The sequence below is a fragment of the Pseudophryne corroboree genome, chromosome 2 (genome assembly GCF_028390025.1).
Source record: "Pseudophryne corroboree isolate aPseCor3 chromosome 2, aPseCor3.hap2, whole genome shotgun sequence".
Lineage (NCBI taxonomy): Eukaryota > Metazoa > Chordata > Amphibia > Anura > Myobatrachidae > Pseudophryne > Pseudophryne corroboree.
This window is the reverse complement of record NC_086445.1, coordinates 399,082,630-399,105,540: the sequence shown is the minus strand read 5'-3', so window position 1 is coordinate 399,105,540 and position 22,911 is coordinate 399,082,630. Positions and strand designations below refer to the sequence as shown.

The 22,911-nt window shown below is 43.7% G+C and overlaps 1 protein-coding gene across 4 annotated transcripts in view; it reads left to right on the top strand.

The window, feature by feature from the left end:
* The window catches only part of LONRF2 (LON peptidase N-terminal domain and ring finger 2), a 104,442-nt gene extending 81,648 nt beyond the window's left edge, over positions 1 to 22,794 (top strand). For all 4 annotated transcript variants that reach the window (XM_063953384.1, XM_063953382.1, XM_063953383.1 and 1 more), the window contains 3 exons: positions 6,851 to 7,013; positions 7,770 to 7,919; positions 10,149 to 22,794. In XM_063953384.1, the coding sequence (XP_063809454.1) occupies positions 6,851 to 7,013; positions 7,770 to 7,919; positions 10,149 to 10,307 (472 nt within the window). In that variant the 3' untranslated portion in view covers positions 10,308 to 22,794. The remainder of the gene's footprint in view (positions 1 to 6,850; positions 7,014 to 7,769; positions 7,920 to 10,148) is intronic.
* The last annotated feature ends 117 nt before the right edge of the window (positions 22,795 to 22,911 follow it).

Genomic DNA, 22,911 nt, shown 5'->3' with positions numbered 1-22,911 from the left:
CAGCACCGAATGAGAGAACTCCAGGTCCTCCTCAGTCAGGGTGTGCCCCTGACCAAGTAGCAGCTCGGCAAAGTTGTAAAGCCGAGACACCTCGGCCAGCCGCCCAAGATGAGCCCACTTCCTTGTGGAATGGGCTTTTACTGATTTTGGCTGTGGCAAGCCTGCCACAGAATGTGCAAGCTGAATTGTACCACAAATCCAGCGAGCAATCGTCTGCTTAGAAGCAGGAACACCCATCTTGTTGGGTGCATACAGGCTAAACAGCGAGTCAGATTTTCTGACTCCAGTCGTCCTGGAAACATATATTTTCAGGGCCCTGACAACGTCAAGTAACTTGGAGTCCTCCAAGTCCCTAGTAGCCGCAGGTACCACAATAGGTTGGTTCATGTGAAAAACAGAAAACACCTTAAGGAGAAATTGAGGACGAGTCCTCAAATCTGCCCTGTCAGAATGAAAAATTAAGTAAGGGCTTTTATATGATAAAGCCGCCCATTCTGACACACGCCTGGCTGAAGCCAGGGCTAATAGAATCTTCACCTTCCATGTGAAATATTTTAATTCCACAGTGGTGAGTGGATCACCAATGTGACTTTAGGAAACTCAAAACCACATTGAGATCCCAAGGTGCCACTGGGGGCACAAAAGGAGGCTGTATATGCAGTACCCCTTTTACAAACGTCTGAACTTCAGGCACTGAAGCCAGTTATTTCTGGAAGAAATTTGACAGGGTCGAAATTTGAACCTTAATGGACCCTAATTTTAGGCCCATAGACAGTCCTGTTTTCAGGAAATGTAGGAAACGACCCAGTTGGAATTCCTCTGTAGGGACCTTCTTGGCCTCACACCACGCAACATATTTTCGCCAAATGCGGTGAAAATGTTTTGCGGTTACATCCTTCCTGGCTTCGACCAGGGTAGGGATGACTTCATCTGGAATGCCCTTTCAGGATCCGGCGTTCAACTGCCATGCCGTCAAACGCAGCCGCGGTAAGTCTTGGAACAGACAAGGCCCCTGCTGGAGCAGGTCCTTTCTTAAAGGTAGAGGCCACGGTTCTTCCGTGAGCATCTCTTGAAGTTCCGGGTACCAAGTCCTTCTTGACCCATCCGGAACCACGAGTATCGTTCTTACTCATCTCCTTCTTATGATTCTCAGTACTTTAGGTATGAGATGCATAGGAGGGAACACATACCCTGACTGGTACACCCACAGTGTTACCAGAGCGTCCACCGCTATTGCCTGAGGGTCCCTTGACCTGGCGCAATATTTGTCTAGTTTTTTGTTCAGGCGGGACGCCATCATGTCCACCTTTGGTTTTTCCCAACGGTTTACAATCATGTGGAAGACTTCCCGCTGAAGTCCCCACTCTCCCGGGTGGAGGTTATGCCTGCTGAGGAAGTTTGCTTCCCAGTTTTCCACTCCCAGGATTAACACTGCTGAGAGTGTTATCACATGATTTTTCGCCCAGCGAAGAATCCTTGCAGTTTCTGCCATTTCCCTCCTGCTTCATGTGCCGCCCTGTCTGTTTACGTGGGCGACTGCCGTGATGTTGTCCCACTGGATCAATACCGGCTGACCTTGAAGCAGAGGTCTTGCTAAGCTTAGAGCCTTGTAAATTGCCCTTAGCTCCAGTATATTTATGTGGAGAGAAGTCTCCAGACTTGATCACACTCCCTGGAAATTTTTTCCTTGTGTGACTGCTCCCCAGCCACTCAGGCTGGCATCCGTGGTCACCAGGACCCAGTCCTGAATGTCGAATCTGCGGCCCTTTCATAGATGAGCACTCTGCAGCCACCGCAGAAGAAAACACCCTTGTCCTTGGAGACAGGGTTGTCCGCTGATGCATCTGAAGATGCGATCCGGACCATTTTCCCAGCAGATTCCACTGAAAGGTTCTTGCGTGAAATCTACCGAATGGGATCGCTTTGTAAGAAACCACCATTTTTCACAGGACCCTTGTGCAATGATGCACTGATACTTTTCCTGGTTTTAGGAGGTTCCTGACTAGCTCGGATAACTCCCTGGTCTTCTTCTCCGGGAGAAAACATCCTTTTCTGGACTGTGTCCAGAATCATTCCTAGGAACATTAGACGTGTCGTCGGAAAAAGCTGCGATTTTGGAATATTTAGAATCCACTCGTGCTGTCGTAGAACTACTTGAGATAGTGCTACTCCGACCGCCAACTGTTCTCTGGATCTTGCCCTTATCAGGAAAGCGTCCATATTTCTTTTAGGAAGAATCATCATTTCGGCCATTACCATGGTAAAGACCCGGGGTGCCGTGGGCAATCCAAACGGCAGCGTCTGAACTGATAGTGACAGTTCTGTACCACGAACCTGAGATACCCTTGGTGAGAAGGGCAAAATTTGGACATGTAGGTAAGCGTCCCTGATATCCAGTGACACCATATCGTCCTGGTTCGCTATCACTGCTCTGAGTGACTCCATCTTGATTTGAACCCTTGTATGTAATTGTTCAAATCTTTTAGATCCCACCGAGCCGTTTGGCTTCAGTACCACAATATAGTGTGGAATAATACCCCTTCCCTTGTTGTAGGAGGGGTACTTTGATTATCACCTGCTGGGAATACAGCCTGTGAATTTTTTTCCAATACTGCCCCCCTTTCGGAGGGAGACGTTGGTAAAGCAGACTTCAGGAACTTGTGAGGGGAAGACGTCTCGAATTTCCAATGTACACCTGGGATACTACGTGTAGGATCCAGGAGTCCACTTGCGAGTGAGCCCACTGCGTGCTGAAACTCTTGAGATGACCCCCCACCGCACCTGAGTCCGCTTGTATGGCCCCAGCGTCATGCTGCGGACTTGGCAGAAGCTGTGGAGGACTTCTGTTCCTGGGAATGGGCTGCCTGCTGCAGTCTTCTTCCCTTTCCTCTAACCCTGGGCAGATATGACTGGCCTTTTGCCCGCCTGCCTTTATGGGTACGAAAGGACTGAGACTGAAAAGACTGTGTCCTTTTCTGCTGAGATGTGACTTGGGGTAACAAAAGTGGATTTTCCAGCTGTTGCCATGGCCACCAGGTCCGATGGACCGCCCCTTTATACGGCAATACTTCCATGTGCCGTCTGGAATCTGCATCACCTGACCACTGTCGTGTCTATAAACATCGTCTGGCAGATATGGACATCACATCTACTCTTGATGCCAGAATGCAAATATCCCTCTGCGCATCTCGCATATATAGAAATGCATCCTTAAAATGCTCTATAGTCAATAAAATATTGTTCCTGTCAAGGGTATCAATATTTTCAGTCAGGAAATCCGACCAAGCCCCCCCAGCGCTGCACATCTAGGCTGAGGCGATTGCTGGTCGTAGTATAACACCAGTATGTGTGTATATACTTTTTAGGATATTTTTCAGCTTCCTATCAGCTGGCTCTTTGAGGGCGGCCGTATCTGGAGACGGTAACGCCACTTGTTTTTATAAGCGTGTGAGCGCCTTATCCACCCTAAGGTGTGTTTCCCAACTCGCCCTCACTTCTGGCGGGAAAAGGTATATCTCCAATAATTTTCTATCGGAGGAAACCCACGTATCATCACACACTTTAATTTATCTGATTCAGGAAAAACTACAAGTAGATTATTCCCACCCTACATAATACCCTTATTTGTGGTACTTGTAGTATCAGAAATATGTAACACCTCCTTCATTGCCCTTAACATGTAACGTGTGGCCCTAAAGGAAAATACGTTTGTTTCTTCACCGTCGACACTGAAGTCAGTGTCCGTGTCTGTGTCTGTGTCGACCAACTGAGGTAAATGGGCGTTTTTACAAGCCCCTGACGGTGTCTGAGACGCCTGGACAGGTACTAATTTGTTTGCCGGCCGTCTCATGTCGTCAACCGACCTTGCATCGTGTTGACATTATCACGTAATTCCTAAATAAGCCATCCATTCCGGTGTCGACTCCCTAGAGAGTGACATCACCAATACAGGCAATTTGCTCCGCCTCCTCACCAACATCGTCCTCCTACATGTCGACACACACGTACCGACACACAGCACACACACAGGGAATGCTCTGATAGAGGACAGGACCCCACTAGCCCTTTGGGGAGACAGAGGGAGAGTTTGCCAGCACACACCAAAAACGCTATAATTATACAGGGACAACCCCTTATACAAGTGTTTTCCCTTATAGCATTTTCACATATGTAATCATATCGCCAAATAAGTGCCCCCCCTCTCTGTTTTAACCCTGTTTCTGTAGTGCAGTGCAGGGGAGAGCCTGGGAGCCTTCCTCACAGCAGAGCTGAGCAGGAAAATGGCGCCGTGTGCTGAGGAGAATAGGCCCCGCCCCCTAAAACGGCGGGCTCTTCTCCCGGAGTTTGTGAGATCTGGCAGGGGTTAAATACATCCATATAGCCTCAAGGGCTATATGTGATGTATTTTAGCCATAAAAAAGGTATAATACATTGCTGCCCAGGGCGCCCCCCCCAGCGCCCTGCACCCTCAGTGAACGCTGGTATGAAGTGTGCTGACAACAATGGCGCACAGCTGCAGTGCTGTGCGCTACCTTATGAAGACTGAAAGTCTTCTGCCGCCTGTTTCCGGACCTCTGGACCTCTTCAACTTCGGCATCTGCAAGGGGGGTCGGCGGCACGGCTCCGGGACGAACCCCAGGGTGAGACCTGTGTTCCGACTCCCTCTGGAGCTAATGGTGTCCAGTAGCCTAAGAAGCAAATCCATCCTGCACGCAGGTGAGTTTACTTCTCTCCCCTAAGTCCCTCGTAGCAGTGAGCCTGTTGCCAGCAGGACTCACTGAAAATAAAAAACCTAACTTAAACTTTTATTCTAAGCAGCTCAGGAGAGCCACCTAGATTGCACCCTTCTCGGCCGGGCACAAAGATCTAACTGAGGCTTGGAGGAGGGTCATAGGGGGAGGAGCCAGTGCACACCACCTGATCCTAAAGCTTTTATTATTGTGCCCTGTCTCCTGCGGAGCCGCTAAACCCCATGGTCCTGACGGAGTCCCCAGCATCCACTTAGGACGTTAGAGAAATGGGGGAATTAGAAACAATTGCACTGAATGACCAATATGATATCATAGGCATTACAGAGACATGGTGGGACGAATCTCACGACTGGGCAGCAAACATGGAGGGGTACACCCTCTTCAGGAGAGATGGGACTAATAAAAAGGAGAGGGTGTTTGTCTTTATGTTAAACCATTCTTAGAACCTTATGTAAAGGAGGTCATTTACAAGGGGACTGGAGATAACGTGGAGTCATTATGGGTTGAGATTTCGAGTGGGGGTAAAGATACAAAAAAAGCTTTTAATAGGGACATGCTATAAACCACCAGCTATTAGTGTGGCTGACGAATTACATCTCTTGCAGCAAATCGAGAAAAACTGCAGGAATGGGGGAGGTCATTATCATAGGAGACTTTAATTACCCGGACATAAATTAGAACACCGAAACAGAAAATACAGCTAGGGGAAACAGGTTCTTAAACATGCTAAAAGATCATTACTTGTCCCAGGTAATCGAGGAACCAACTAGACAAAGGACTATACTGGACCTAGTACTAACTAATAATACGGAGATAATATCAAATGCTAATGTAGGGGAGACCTTGGGCGATAGCGATCATAATATGGTCACATTTGATATCCGCTTCCAAAAACAACACTATAAAGGTCTAACTAAGACTTTTAACTTTTTCGAAAAGCTAATTTCAACCTGCTGAAACAAGCAATGTGTTTCATGGTAAGAATACGGCTGAAATGTGTGATGTTTTTACAACGGAGCTCAATAAGTACACTCATTTGTTCATTCACAAGGTTAACTAAAACAGGAGTAGTGAATTCAAACCAATGTGGCTTAATAAGAAGGTCAAGGAACAATTTGATAAAAAGAGGCAAGCTTTCAAAGCATTTAAGTCTGACGGGAAGGGGGAATCATTCCAGGGGTTCCGACCTATTCAGTCCCGAGCATTTTTATTCGACAAGTCGAGGAATTCGACTTGTCGAATAGTACGTGAATTGGCGGTATAGCTGACGATTCGCGTACTTCTGAGGGAAACAGGACCAAATTCGACAGGTTTTGGCCCCGTTTACGACCATCTCAGTTTGACTTAAAAAAAATTCGGAGAGGGGGGAGAGCTGCAGGCAGACGGGGGAGAGCCACGGGCAGACAGAACAGCAGCACTACAGCACAGCGCTGCAGGAGGATGTGTCATAGCCGCCACTCACGGCAGCGTCCACCCGGGTCCAGCAAGTGAGGTCCCGCTTGCTGGAGCTGGGTGGACGCTGCCGTGAGGTCTGGTGGCTGTGCCACATCCTCCATAATACAGGTTGAACCCGATGGACATTTTGTCTTTTTTCAACCTCACCAACTATGTAACTCTAGTGTACTTTTATTGTAACATTGTACTGTACTACATGGGACAGCAATACCTTCAGGAGCTGTTACACCCCTTATTGTAGGCTCCTGAATACTTACATAAGCCAATGCAAGAGAAACCTGTAGATCCTTGACAACTATACCAAGATACTCTTTTTTTTTTTTTTTTTTTTTTTTAAATGCGAAGCAAATGTATCACTGTATCCAGTAATGACGACATGAACAATTTGCATTTTCTGCATGCTCCTTGTATAAAACAGCACTTGTTTTGACATGGGTGAAGATCATTTATGAATATAATTTATTCTAAACAATTCTGAAATGTTACTGCATCTAAAACCAGAATGATGTTTAGAGACAAATTGTGAAAGAACAATTTAAAGTCCTTTGCAGATATTACATAAATAGCACCTAAGCCTCATATAAGATGCTTAGTAAATGTTTAAAATGTTTAACAGTCCTAAATGGTTTTTACTATTCTTTCAGGTTTGCAGATTATGGCTGTATGTTACAAGTCAGGGATGTGAAGTTCTTCCCAGATGGCCGTTCAGTGGTTGATACCATTGGTCTGAGTAGATTTAAGGTTTTGAGCCATGGACAGAGAGATGGTTACAACACTGCAAACATTGAATATTTGGAAGACAAAAAGGTAGCAAATCATAGAAATGTTTTGTTATACAACAACTGAGAAAGTATAACTTCATTAATTATATATTTTTTTTATTGAGAACCCCACTGAAAGAAAAATTTTTAATACATACTGTACATCTATGTTTCATCTATATAAAACACAATCTGCTCTAATATTTTTAAAATGGTTAAGCCCCAGGTCCATTCAGATGCATTGTAAACCTTGTAAACTCAGACCTACTGAACAGCAGACAAACGCTAAAATACCTTTCCGATGGATTTTAGCATTTGCAGCCATTTCCAGCAACACATTTATAGAGATTACATATGGTCCTGCAACAGGAATATTCTTAACATTTTAGAACTTACTTTAGTATTCTAGTATTAGAAAATAAAATGTGGAGTGTACAGTAGATGACCATTCATTGCCAATACGCAGCAGTTATCATTTACCTTGACTTATAAGGGACAAGCCAGAAATGTATTCTCCCCAGCATTATGGTACCATCAGATGCTTTCCCTGATGGAGAGAAGCACACGTTCACACATCATTTACTCACTGCCACCCATATGCTGCTCTAAGAAGATCACTTTTGTTGATCCTCCTGGGGTCACCAGGACAGAAAACTAAAACAAATTGATCTGAAAGTTACTTTTACCTTTTCCAGTTTGCTGTGCTCCTCCACACTTTGTGCTTTTACTATTGTAATGTTTTGGTTTTTCATTTGTATCTTTTAGTATAAAATTTGCAAAACTGTTTTATTTTGTTACTCAGGTGGAAGGCCAGGAATATGAAGAACTGCTCCTGTTACACAACTCTGTATATGACCAAGCATTGGCCTGGTTTACTTCTCTTAAGGACAATCTAAAAACACAAATTCTTAACCATTTCGGGCCTATGCCAAGCAAAGAATCCGATCTACAGGTCAGTACACAATGTTTTACTACTGTGCCATGTGTAGCAATGTGCTTAGTTGAGTTAGGGTTCTGTAAAGCACAAATATTGGTTGTATTTATTTTTCTATAGACTTCTAATCACCCAAACTTAATAGCTTTTCCTCCTCCATACTCACAACCCACCTCCATATAAACTGCAATATACCATTTATGTGCCCACCACAGCTCATTAATCAAGTGCCCCACTGAGTTAGCCAAACTGCCACATGTCAAATCAAATGTCCCCACTATTCATGCTCTAGATCAGTGGTTCTCAAACTCGGTCCTCAGGACCCCACACAGTGCATGTTTTGCTGGTCACACAGCAAGTGCACAGGTGTATTAATTACTCACACATTTTAAAAGGTCCACAGGTGGAGCTAATTATTTCACTTGCAATTCTGTGAGGAGACCTGCAAAACATGCACTGTGTGGGGTCCTGAGGACCGAGTTTGAGAACTTATGCTCTAGAACATAGGTTCTCAAACTCGGTCCTCAGGACCCCACACAGTGCATGTTTTGCAGGTCTCCTCACAGAATCACAAGTCAAATAATTAGCTGCACCTGTGGGCCTTTTAAAATGTGTCAGTGAGTAATTAATACACCTGTGCACCTGCTGGGTTACCTGCAAAACATGCACTGTGTGGGGTCCTGAGGACCGAGTTTGAGAACCTCTGCTCTAGAACATCACCATATCAACATTAATATCCTCCATATACAGTACACCATTGCTTTTATTATCCATCCCCCTATTAAAACAACAAGCCTTCATCCTTTATATTCTTCCAAGAAGCACTGGTCTCCTCACTCTGTGTGACTGACCACACAATCTCATATCTTTATAGCACTTCACAGAGCTTTTGTCTGATCCTCCTGCACAGAGTCTTCATGTTCTTAAGCTGTATATAAAGCGCAGCAGAATATGCTGCGCTGTATAAGAAGCTATCAACCACTTAACTGACTATTTTGCCAAAAACCGCTCTGAAATTGTCTGGGTTTTTATGAGCGAATTAGGTAAAGAACATGAATTTACCCCTATCCAAAATATGGTTTATAGTGAAATTATTTAAAAAAAACAAAAAAATATTTTTAAACATCGATTGGGAACATTGCAACCATTGGAAACATTGCGGCTTTCATTTTGAAAGTCGGGACAGCTTCCAGGTACACAGGGGGATCTTGGGGGGGGCGGGGGGGGTGGCATTGTCTGCAGCCGCTGGAGGGGGGGTCCTGCCGTGCTGACCGATCGGCAGCGCGGCAGACACGGGGAGAGTGCGGGGAGGCAGAGGGAGCTTCCGGTCCCTCTGACAGCAGCAGCGGAGGGAGGATTTCCTTCCCTGCCGCTGCTAACCCTGTTTATCTGACTGGTCGCATTCTGTGTAACCAGGTCAGATAAAGCACTTGCAGGCATGGTTGCATTTGATGCGACCATTCCAGGCAAGTGGTTAATAATAAATAAAGCACAGCGATGTTCACCATTAGAAAAAATAAATAATCCAGCAATGCAACAGCTACAAGGGTTCACCTATGTAAGACAGCCTTGGATGGTAAGCTGACCTTGTCTCACAGACCATCAGTGGTCTCATCTGTTGCAGTATTTTAAAATAAGTTATTATCTCTGATAATCTGACCTTTCCAGGTGTTTGCTTAGGGGTCAGTGGCTCAATATAACTTGTTATATAAATTGTATATTGCTTTTTCTGCAGATTATTTAATAATATTTATGTGATAATGTATTGTATGTGTGTTTTGAATGAGCTAGAGATATTGGTCTGATTCAAGTGTGTGAAAAAAAGCACACAACTGAGCAAAACCATGTGCACCGCAGGTGGGGAAGATGTAACATGTGCAGTGAGATTTAGATTTGGGTGGATTATATTGTTTCTGTGCAGGGTAAATACTGGCTACTTTTGCATGTAGCCCACAGATGTTAGACAGCTTTATTTTTATACTGCAATTTAGATTTCAGTTTGAACATACCCCACCCAAATCTAACTGTCTCTGCACATGTTACATCTGCCCATGGTTTTGCCCAGCTGTGTGCTTTTTTAAATTAAGCCCATTGTGTCAAGAGGCATAAGCATTTTCGCAAATGGTGTACTTCAGGACTCTTGGAGCAAGTGCACCCTGTGTCCATTGTATGGATTGCTCTACCCTTTTTGAAATCTGCTTTCAAAGGATCAGTGAGTTGAGTTCTGCTTTTTCTTTTCTCTGTTAGAGTAATTCAAGTGGTCCTACCTGGTGTTGGTGGATGCTGGCAGTGCTGCCACTGGAAAACAAAGCGCAGCTAACAATCCTGGCCATGACATCTTTGAAAGATCGCCTGCATGCCATCAGACGCGTCTTATTATTTGTCACCCGTAAAAGACCCAGATGACAGAGGTTTACCTCTAGTATTGTGACTTATATATTGTCTTCTTTATATTTTCGACAGAAGTGGAGACCTCAGATATTTTTTTTTTTTTTTAAAGAAAAGACTTTTCTTCTGCACTTAGAGACACTTTTTTGACATTCATTGTTTATCTCTTTCTGTAAAATTACCATGCAGTGTCAATGAATGAACAACATTTCTACCTGGTTTTGTCTCGCCTCCCTGCTCTCTGCAGGTGCTCCATTACCAATAGATCATCTGAAGAATTTTCATTTGCCGCTAACCAATCACCTGGGGGTAGATTTACCAAAGTTTCTAAAACAGACCAGTGGAAGTGTTGCCCATAGGAAGTAATCTGTCTATCATTTTCTAGGATGCAGTAGAGAAATGAAAGCTGAAATCTGATTGGTCGGAATGGGCAACAACACCAGCTTTAGCAAATCTATGCCCTGGAGTACCTTATTTTGACAACATATACATGTTTCATATGTGCGTTTAATAACAGAGGTGCAAGTACAGTATATAGTTGAAGTGGGGAGAGATCAAACATGTCTGTTTATTGCCATAGAGACCCCCAGTGCCAGCCATGTACATATCTTCATACAGCAACTAATAGGAAATAGGACAGTTATCGGCCTGTGCTCCTATAAATCTAGAACCTTTCATTTTGCTATATCATTTCACATGGTTATTGTTTATATACAGTGCTAGCATCTTGTGTTCTGTGAACTTTTACACTCCTAGGGGTATATTTAATAAAGTGTGGGGTTTATAGTAGTGGAGATGTTACTGTAGGCAACATCTCCATTTAAGTAAACCCACACTTCAGTAAATATGCTCCCTAGCGCATACTTTTACATTTTATATAAAATATGCCATATTAATAGGATTTATGTCATAATGGGTTATTGGAAATCCACAGATTTGAGAGTACTTTAACACATATTACCTTGAATCTTATTTTATTATACATTCTATCAAAGAACACATTGAGAAACAAAGATGTCACAAAAAAAGGGAGCACTGTGTTTATTAACCACTTGCCTGGCATGGTCGCATCAGATGCGACCACACCAGGAAGTGCTTTATCTGACCGTGTCGCACAGGATGCGACCAGTCAGATAAACAGTGTTAGCAGCGGCAGGAAAGAGAAACTTTCCTACACTGCAGCTCTCAGAGGTCCCTCTGCCTTTAGGCACCCTCTCCCAGTGATTGCCATGCTGCCGATCATTGCTGATCGGTCAGCACGTCTGGACCCCCCAGTGTAAATTAAGCTCCCCCTGTGTACTTGGCGACTGTCCCCACTGTTAAAAGTGAAGTCGCAGTGTTCTGATAGTGCCGAGCAATGTTCCGATGTACTGGGGGGGGGGGGGACACGATTTGTAGCTTAAAAAAAAAAAAAAGCTTTTTTTTTTTTTTTTTTCTTTTCAATTAAAATCATTTTGGATAAGGTTAAATTCATGTTTTCACCTAAGTTTCTGAGCGGTTTTTGGGAAAAAATTGTCAGTCAAGTGCATAATAAACAAGCACATTGCGTAAGTCCTATTTGTCACGGAGACCATCTTCCTTTCATTGTGCTAGAAAATACTATTACTATACGTGGAAAAAGAATTTAAAGAAATGCAAGCTAAAAGGGCAAATTTAACACCCACACACAATCATAATACATATGTTATGCTTAAGTGCCACTCAATTACAGATTCTCATTATTTTACCAATTAAGGCTAAAGCTATCATCTCTGGCTAGTGTAGATTGTCCTTGATGACGGACATTACTGTTTCTGTTGGGAACAATTTATCAGTACCATACTTGTAAAACGATTACAAATATGTCAGCTGGGTACATTATTCCTGTTGGTTATTAGTTTGATCTCTCCCTCTTCTTAAATAGGATGATCACCTCAGGTTGATTTGTCACAACTCTCCTATGGTTTTCCCTTAAGAAGATACAAATTCCCCTGTTCCGTACTGTTGTGGCCTAGCTGACTATAGTGATCCTGGACCTAATGTTATCAGGGACCTTTATGAAAAGACAGTACACAACAAATGAGGCTGTAATTAATATGTGCTGATGTTGACTCAGTTTACAAAATGAGATTATACCAAATGAGTGGCAGCACCTGACTGAACAGTCCTTCCAGCTTTTTGACATAGCACTTCCAAGCTCCAGGATCTCCCCTCAGCTACTGTATACATGGCAAATAAGGAACAGGTGGTAGCTGTATGTCTATAAAGCAGGGGGTCCTTCTGCCAATCTACTAGTAATGGGGGAGTGGTGTATTCTGCTAAACGGTCATGGATAATATGCAGCCCAGGGTCCCTTCTGATGGCGAGTCTGTCACAAAGTGAGTGTATTCCACTCATACAGAGCCATAGGTTATCCTTCCACCTCATCTGTGTTAGTGCCGCTGCTAAGAGCTAATGTGGCCGGATGCTTCTCCACAAGAGTAATGCCTGGACCAAATGCCACATGTGAGGCATCAGAAACATGTTACCCGAATTTCTGTAAAACCCCTCAAAGGTGGACATTCCCTTAATATGTACACTGCATTGGACCCCAATCCAGAGCAAGTCATTCTGACGTCTGCTGCATTAACTTGTACTCGACCATTGAAAGCTTATCATCATTGCTCCGGTTTGCAGCACTTTTTTCTCTTACGCCATGGTACAGATCTGTATGCATACATCATAGCTGCAGTTGCGCCAAACAACCACCAGGTCCCGTGAGAATCTGTTAGCATCAGGCATCTTTTTGCGTCTTTTTTGCCAAAAATGCGTCTTAGTTGCAACGCAATGCAGCTATGATGCACCAGGAGACTGTGTCGATTAATTTGATATATCTGTGTGTGACTGAGTCTCTGATAACGAAGATTATTTTCAATATAAGTACAGTTGTGCTCTGTATACAGACTCTGTAACACGCACACAATATACAGGTGTTGCATATTAAATTAATCAGCAGTCACCTGGTGCGTCCTAGTCACATTGAGACGCAAAAAAAAGATACCCGGCTCTAGCAGAGTTGCAAATAATCTGGCGGCTCACTCACGCAAGGCATCTTGCACTGCGTGACGCATTTAGGCTAGCTGTATGATGACATATCTGAATAAATTAAGCCTTTAAGTGTTCATTTTCTGGTTCTAGACATTGAATAACTTTTTTATTTAAGGATAATATTATATTATAATTGAACGGAAAACTCTTCAAGTACTTTCTCAATACCAGCATTTTACAAAACTTTGTGCCTGCGCCAAAGATGTTTAAGCCTCCGTCCATGTCTGTAGGAAAGATATACACAATTGTGTATTATGTATTAAGCCATACATTGAGAGAAGAGTGTAGTAAATACTTACAGTAGGGTGCATGCAATGTGATTGGTTTTACTTCCTTCAATGTTTGAGTGAATGGCCACTATTGCTGCAATCAAATGTTCACACTCGCAATGTAATCCACATCTGGTGGACGGTTACCACTACAATTCACGCTGTTAGGCAATGCTTGTGTTGCAGTTCTCATATCTACATGTCTTCCATGCTGCATGCTTAGATTATAACAAAGGAGAAGCCATTGTAGTTATGTATAAGTGTGCTGTCAATATATATCCCAAAAGACTAGAAGATCAATTAAAATTAATAATGGATCATAATTGACTTAAGCTTACCAATTTAAATAAGTATCAATAGAACACATAGGGGTATAAATATTAGTCTACTAGTTGTGGGCTGCTGCAAGATTTTATCAGTTTAGCTGCTAGACTCGATTCCTGGGGCACGGATGTAGCTACGATGAACTTGGCTACATCTGTAAAGCCGCATTTGTTTTAAGGCAATGCTGGTGCTGTATAACCACTTGACTGGCATGGTCAGATCACATGCGACCACGCCGTCCCACAGTTTTTGACGAGGAGATCCATTCTGCAGATGTGAATAATAATATTACAATATTTAAAAAAAAATTACTTTTTAAACTATATTGAATAAAATAAAAAAATTAAAATTTTGTGAATGGTTTAGAAGGTAAAAATCAGTCAAGTGGTTAAACAATTATTGCTTTAAATCTAGTAACTTAGGGTCTAATTCAGACCGTGTTGTGAAGCTATTTTTTCACACTGTACGCGCATGCGCAAGGTCCTAAACTGCGTTCTCTTCAGAACACAGTTTAAGACCTGGAGGGGGCGGGAACAGGGCATCGACGCTCCATTAAAGGGGCGCATTCCGGGCAATGCAGGTGTGTCCACACCATTGCTGGGGCGAGTTGTGGCGACTGCGTGATGTCACACACAGCCGCTGTGACCCAAAACATGGCGGGTAGCCGTCTGCTTTAGCAGCTAGCCAGTGTATGCAGAGGGCTACTCGAAACATGAGAAAGCATCGCCGCTGTGCGATGCTTTTGCATGTCTGCGGGCAGGGGGAAGCAGGACCCGGCATGTGGGGCGGACTAGTCCTGTGCTGAGTGTTCCCCCCGCATGTCAGAGGAAATGATCGTAGATGTGCATTTTTTCACATATCTACGATCAGGTCTGAATTACCCCTTAATCACGAAAATCTTTTAGCTGCCTGCAACTCGCATGTTATTACATTAATCCAATAGTGACACCGGGCAATATCAACAGCAATGCCCCAGCCATTAACAGGAATACATTTAAAAATAAATAAATCATAACTTACCCCTTTTGCGGCCCTGCACTGTCCACATGCTTCCATACTGTGAATGGCTGTCACCACTCTGGTGGATAGCTCCAGCTTTCCACCAATCAGCATGCTAATAGCCATTCACTGTCTGGCTGCAGACCGGGAGGCAAAAAGCTCTGTAGCTACCTGCCCAGGTGGCAGATGGTCACCCCAGCCCAGCCCGCTCATGCTTGAAGGCCCCTGGAATCGTGGTGGCCCTAGGCAGCTGCCTAGTGTGCCCATACGTTAAGATGGCACTGAGTGACACTAAGGATTATGGGATAGATGTGGCATCTCAGTCTGTGAGATAATGTGGCATTGTAATTTAAATGATAGTATGTAGTTGTGTTTTTTTCCAGCAAAATGTTGTACTGACTAAGGGAATTTGTGGGATTGAAGTATGCAAGCATTTGTTTCTCAAAGCATTAGAATCTGATGGGAATAATATACCAGCTGAAAAATTATGCAAACTGCTTTTGATGAAAAATACTGTCATTATGTTTTACATATTGTGTTAAATGACTCATACAATGAATGTATTAGTCCAGTTTATTGCAATGTTCTTTGACGTTTATATGTTGTTGTCTTCTGCAAGAGATAAGTAATCTGCTAAACTGAATATTTGACAGTTATAGTCTATATGATGTTACTACTCTACATAAAGTACTAATAGAGATGGCACATTGTAACATTAAAATATTGTTGTAATATACAAGTTATGCTGATACATATAATCTGAGGTCTGTTGTCATCACTGCGGTGTTCATTTGTAAAACTTGTGTATTATAATATTATAAGAAATAATACACCTCCCACTGGTAATTACAGTATCACAGATATTAAATGTCATCTTGGATTTCTGTGACCTGTATAAAAGCGCGAAACCTGAGGCCTTGTTCTTTTATAGCTATATATTGTTTTTCTTTTATAAAATGCATCACAAAAGATTTTGAAACCTATGTTCATGATCGTCCTCCTTTTAAAAAACAATAAAAATCTGTTGTACTTTAGTAGAACCATAACAACACAACAACAACAAATAACTAATTGGTAGCGATTATTTTAGTTTTCTTCCACAGGGAGAACGTTGGGGTTGTAGGTGGTGGATGAGAGTCCAGGCACCAAACAGTTAAGCTTTTCGGCTTCCCAGAATGGTCGTCTCCTCTCCCCTATAACCCTGCCTCCATTCTCAGGCAGGTCAGATTTTTGTTGGAAGCTGGGATGCACCTTTACAATGCTTTCAATTTCAGCGCTACAGCACCATCACCACCACCCCGGCGCCGAAAATCTTGTATGGCCAGTGCCAAGATGGTACTTGCAGCAGAAGCCGCACACCGCGTCTAGCACCGCTCACTGTGGGGACCCAAGTAGCTGTCATATGAGGACAGGTATAGGGACCCATCTTAAATGACCTGCATTTAAATCGCGGTCTGCCGCGTAACCAAGGAGATAGACCGCGGTGCTGGTGTGGACGCGGACTCTGGTCAAGGATTCCACTTGACCACCAAGACATAAAAGGCACATGTTTAAGTGTATACACTAAATTTAAAAAGGTCTTTAGTACCTGGGGTGGCAGACCAGTAAGGGAAGGTGGTGCTTAACCTGTAGCCCCTACCCCAGCTTTGGGTACCAGTCTACTGCAGATTTCCCACCCTTGAGCTGCAAACAATACTCCCTCCTTCCCTCGGAGACCAGGGCAGCCATCTTCAGCATGCAGCAAGCAAGGTCTCCGGGAACGCTGGGCTCAGTATCCCTGTCAAAATGTCTCCAAGGAGCCAGGATTTCACAAACGCTTACATCCTACCTGCTTTCAAAAACAGGCTGAGTAGTTGATTGAAATGCTCATTGCAGTTATATTATTGTGTATTTATCTGCATTGTATGTGACTTGTGCTAGTTCTGCTGTCTGATTTATCTTTTTTCCTGATATGTTGCTATCATTTTTCTTATACCCTGTGAGACAGGTGCTTTCATTGTTATTCTGAGTAGCCGTTAAATTGCTGACTTTTGTCACATACTACACTGTTGCCATAAAAGTGTGTAAGTGCGGCATACAAATTTTGCAGTTATGTCTAAAAGGCAAAAGGTTGCAAACAGTCAGAAACCCCATTATTGCTTTCATGTAAAATGTGCTCTGTGAGGATATCTGCACAGGATGTTGTGCAAGATGTGTTAAATGTTAAACAAATCCTGGTCAGTTAACTGCTCCTGTACCTACACAGGACCCTCCTTGGTCTTCCTTTACACCAGGCATGTCCAAACTGCGGCCCTCCAGCTGTTGAGATACTACACATCCTAGCATGCTCTGACACAGCTTTAGCATTCTCTGACAGCAAAACTGTCAGGGCATGCTGGGATATGTAGTCTCACAACAGCTGGAGGGCCGCAGTTTGGACATGCCTGCTTTACACAGTTATTGGGTACCCTGGTGGACAGACTTACACCAGCCATGGGTCCCACTATGCCAGTACCAGCCCCAGATGCAAATCCGCTCTGGGTGGGAACTCTGGCGAGTTCAGTTCAAAGTCTGGCACAGATATTTAGAGCTTTACGAAATACTGTATGTTACCAGGGAACAAACAGCATTCTACAGTAGTTTAACTAGAAATACTACTTTTTCATCCCAGTACACTATTAGACTCAAATGAGTCATCTGAGGAGGAAGGTGAAGAGAATACTCTCTCTGTCACGGATTCATGTGTAGCATAGGAGGAGGCTTCTATTACTGTAGATGTACCAGCATTAGTAGATGCAATTAAACAGATCCATCAGTTACCTGATGATGTACCTGCAGCTGTTGCTAGGAAAACTAATGTATTTAAACGACAGACAATAATCCAATCAGAATTTCCACAATCTGATCATTTGATGGAAATTAGACAGGAACCTTGGAATACCCCTGGTAAAAAGTTTCCTCTGTCTAAACGACTCTCATCTCGCTATTTTATCCCTTTGGAGGATAGTGCAAGGTGGGAGACTCCTCCTCCAGTGGATTCTCCTATCACACGTCTGGTAAAAACCTCTCTCTTACCTATTACAACCATTTCATCATTAAAGGAACCCACATTGAAAATTTGTCTCCGGTCTATCTTTTCACTGACAGGTGCTGTAAATAGACCTACAATAGCAGCCTCATGGGCAGCAAAAGCTATTGAATCTTGGTTGCCTCTAGTTATATCAGAAGAGTGCAGAATATATTTGGATTGTATCAAAAAAGCAACTTTGTACATTGGGGAAGCACTATCTGATGCTGGTGTGTTGGCAGCAAAAGCGTTGGCAACATCAGTGCCTGTAAGACTAATTATTTGGTTACACGCTTGAAAAGCAGATTTAGACTCAAAGAAATCTCTGGAAGTACCCTTTACGGGAGATTTTCTTTTTGGAGAAGAGCTAAACAAAATAGTGGCATCCTTAGCAGCTGCCAAAACAGCTTTTCTCCATTCAGCTTCTACACCATGGCCTAAGAGCTCAAATTTACGTACCTTTCACACACAAGGAAAAGCGAAAGGACAATCGTTTCCTAGGCAATCAAATGCCTCAAAGTCTACTAAGACTATGCAGCCATGGGCAGCAAGATAATCCCCAGCAGAACCTGATAAACCCACAGACTGACGGGACTGGCCTCCCCCTGGGGGATCTCACAGTGGGAGGCCAACTTCGCACAAGTCTGGGTCAAGGCCACTTCGGACGCTTGGGTGCAAGAGGTACACTCACTGGTACACCATCTCTTTTAAAGGATGTCCCCCTCAGCAGTATTTTCACACAAGCCTTCCATCAGACACAGAAAAGTCTTGGATACTACAAAAAGTGGTTACATCAGTCCTCCAGTCAAGAGTAATAGTGTCAGTTCCTCAGGCTCAAAAAGAAAGGGGCTATTATTAGTACCTGTTCTTTGTACCAAAGCCAAATGGGACATACAGACCTATTCTCAAATCTCTCAGCAGATTTGTGAAAGTTTCCAAGTTTCGCATGTAAACTCTACGCTCCATAGTTCTAGCAATGGAGCCGAGGGATTTCATGGTGTCATTGAACATACAAGATGCATATCTGCATATACCTATTGCGCTGTCACAGATGCATATACCTATTGCGCTGTCAAATCAACAATACCTGAGGTTTGCTGTCATAAACCAACACCATCAGTTCCAGGCATTGCCGTTTGGCCTGGCTACAGCACCCAGAATATTTACAAAAGTCATGACGGCACTTGCGTTGTCAGGGAATCAGGATACTTCCTTATCTGGATGACATACTGCTCCTGGCCAGTTCACAGGAGATATTGCACAGAAAATTACAAACAATGATACCAATGGACAAAATATCAAAACTAAGTGACAAAATACAGCGGTTCCTTCACCATCCACGGGTGTCAATTCACTCGACCATGCAAGTCTCTGGCCTGATGGTATCTACATTCGACATGGTAGAATTTGCCCAATTTCACTTTCGCCCCTTCACAAAGGTTGATTCTAGCCCAATGAAATGGACAGCCTCATCAGTTTAAACGGCAGACAATAACTCTGGCTCCGGACGTTCGCCTATCATTAACTTGGTGGCTCCACAGCAATCACCTAGACAGGGGTCTCCCCTTCTGGATCCCGAATTGGGTGTTTTTCACTACAGATGCCAGCCTACGCAGTTGGGGAGCTGTAGCCGAGCAACACTCGTTTCAAGGGAGATGGAGCCTGGCAGAGTCTCGGTTACCAATCAATGTACTGGAACTGAGGGCAGTATACAGAGCATTGACACTGGCACGCAGCATTCTCCAAGGCAGGCCTGTGCAAATTCAATCAGACAATGCCACAACAGTGGCATATATCAATAACAAAGGTGGCACTCGCAGCAAAAGGGCAATGCAAGAGGTAGCCAAAATACTAAAGTGGGCTGAATGTCATCTTCCGGCCATATCAGCTGTGTTCATGCCAGGCCTCATCAACTGAGAAGCAGACTTCCTCAGTAGTCAGGATGTGCACACAGGTGAATGGGCTCTCCACCCAGAAGGGTTCCAACTACTAGTGGACAGATGGGGCCGGCCAGATGTGGATCTGATGGCATCATGTCACAACCACAAGGTCCCGGTATTTGGATCCAGGTCACGGGGTGCTGTAGCAGTACAGTGGACCTTTCATCTACCATACATATTTCCCCCATCATCCCTTCTGCCATGGGTAATAGGGAAATTCAAAGGAGGAACCTCATTCTGATCGCCTTAGCACTTGTTCACCGACCTACAGAGCCTTTCAGCAGGGCGACACCTTCAACTTCCTCAGTGACAGGACCTTCTATTCCAGGGGCCATGTCTACATCCGGACCTGAACAGTCTGTCTTTGACGACGTGACTCTTGAATCATCCATTTTAAGAGCAAAAGGATTTTCAACCTCTGTAATTCAAACAATGCTTAATGCATGCAAGCCTGCTTCAGCACATATATATTATAGCGTATGGCATACCTATTTCACATAAGGCGCTACTAAGCACTACGATACAACTATATTTAAAGTATCAAGAATACTGGCTTTTCTTCAAAGAGCATTGAATCTAGATTTACGCCTTGCTACTCTGAAAGTACACATTTCTGCCCTATCAGCAAGGTTTCAGAGAAATATTGCTACACTAAAGGAAATATGTACTTTTTTCAAGGGGTCACACATGTACCACCTCCATATGTACACCCGGTAGCTCCATGGGATCTCTCTGTAGTATTTGAGACACATCAATAGCCCCCTTTTGAACGCTTACAGTCAGAGGACCTCAAATGGTTGATGGCTAAGACAATATTTTTGCTGGCTTTTGCTTCTGCCAAGAGGGTATCAGACTTAGGAGCTCTCTCCTGTTATCCACCTTCCCTGATTTTTCATCCTGACAGGGCTGTTCTATGGACTAGGGAGGTCATTCAGATCTGATCTCTGGGCTGCTAATTTTGCTGACCTGCCTGAGCATGAAGATGGAGTTATAGGGGAGAGGAGCCGAGCATTCTAGGGAGCCGGAAAGCTTAAATGTTTGGTGCCTGGACTCTCATCCACCACCTACAACCCTGATGTTCTCCCTGTGACTCTATGAACCTCGAGGAAAGAGTTAACAGGAGTTATGGTAGACTTACCTTTGTTATCTCATAAAAACTGGAAAATGGGATATTTATATTTTATAAAGATAAGTTTCTTCCCCTCTTCCCCAATGGCAGCTGCAGCACAGTCCATAATTCAAATAGGAGAACCACAAGAACTGCCAGCGAGTCCCGGCCAGCAATGTTTGGCAGCGTTTGGAGTGGCAGTTGATGTGACTCCCCTATTTGAGGTTTGGACTGTGCTGCAGCTGCCACTGGGGAAGATATATTTATCTTTTTTTTTTTTTTTTTTTTTTTTTTTAAACATCTCTAGAAAACAGAAATATCACATTTTCAAGCTTTTATGAGATATTTATGGCCTGAAGCCCTTGCTGGAGTGTGCTCGCGCAGCGGGTGCACTGCGCGTGCACACCCTGTGAGACCCAGGCAGTCGCGAGGTGGGGGTGGGCATACCAACAGCGTTAGAATGCTATAGGTGGGGAGCGGTCCGGACCGTTGGTAGGGAGTTACTTGGCAGGTGTGAAAGCATCACTGCCGTGCAATGCTTTTGCACCCTTGTGGGCCCTGTGCTGGGCGTCCCCCCTCAGGTCAGAGAAACTGATTGTAGAAGTGCTAAATTTTGCACATCTACGATCAGGCCTGAATCACCCCCAATGTTTATTAAATATTCCCTTTATTAAATAACACTGAGTGACTCCATTTAAAACCACACAATGGTATAGTGCAGAGGTTTACTAATGTGAGCTGGAAATCTAAATTACTAGAAACCAAATTAACCCAAAGCGTCTCGTTTTCTTTTTGTTTCTGCTGCCATAAGTTGCCCATCCGATCTGATTTTGCTTATTTAACTTGATCACGGTTGTACTATATGTGATCTTCAAAATAATTACTATACATAACCATACCTCCTTACATCTTGATGTGTCAACCCAGGACTCCATGCGCGGCGAAGAAAAGGAGCGTGGCATGTTGAAAAGGGGCGTGACTTTACGTGAATGACGTGATTGCAAGTCACGCCTCCCATTTTTGTCACAGTAAGGGCACGGCCAGCCCTCTGTGAGCTGCTGACCATGACCCCAGTCCCTCTGGCTCACTGGAATAGACACTGAACAGAGCAGCGAGTGATCGGGATCCTCCCAACTGCCCCCCACCACGGGACATTGCGGCCCGCGGGAGGGACAGCGGGACAGACCAAAAAAAATGGGACTGTCCCGCGAAAATTGGGACAGTTGGGAGGTATGCATAACAGAAGTACAATTCTCTTAGGTATCTCCTAATACAATAGAAGCTTTGCAGTGTGTATGGGGATCACTGTTTTTTTATTTTAAACATTCAGGTTTGTTTGGGCCTGACCAACCAAATCAGGGCCATTTTGCCATTCCTGTTACTGACATATCTGGTTAATGGGAGACTTGCCAGATCGTCTAGTGGGTGGGCATTTAATATGTTTAGCAATCTTCCAACAGAAATATTTTATTCATTTACAGAGTGATATATTTTTTTAATGTTGTTATTAAAAAAAAAAGTCTGTCCATTTTGCAATTTGCTCCTATGACTGAGGTAATGAAAGAGAAGATGCTTTTATTTTGGGGCTGCAGTATATTAAACACCGTATAACCGTACAGTACTTCAAGGTAATTGGATCTTTTTATCTATGGTAAACCGTAGCTAACTTGATGGTTTCACTGAAAAGTTTACTTTTCCCAGACTGCTCTTCCTACTTTTCTGCAGGAAATGTTAATTAAAAAGTTTTTATGAAGTTCCTTGTATTGGTTTCATTTGTTCTGATGATAATAGACAAATTAAATACCCATTGGCCAGGATGGCACTCGCCAGGGGCGCCAAGTGAGGTGGGATGCCGCCCGGCGGTGCCACC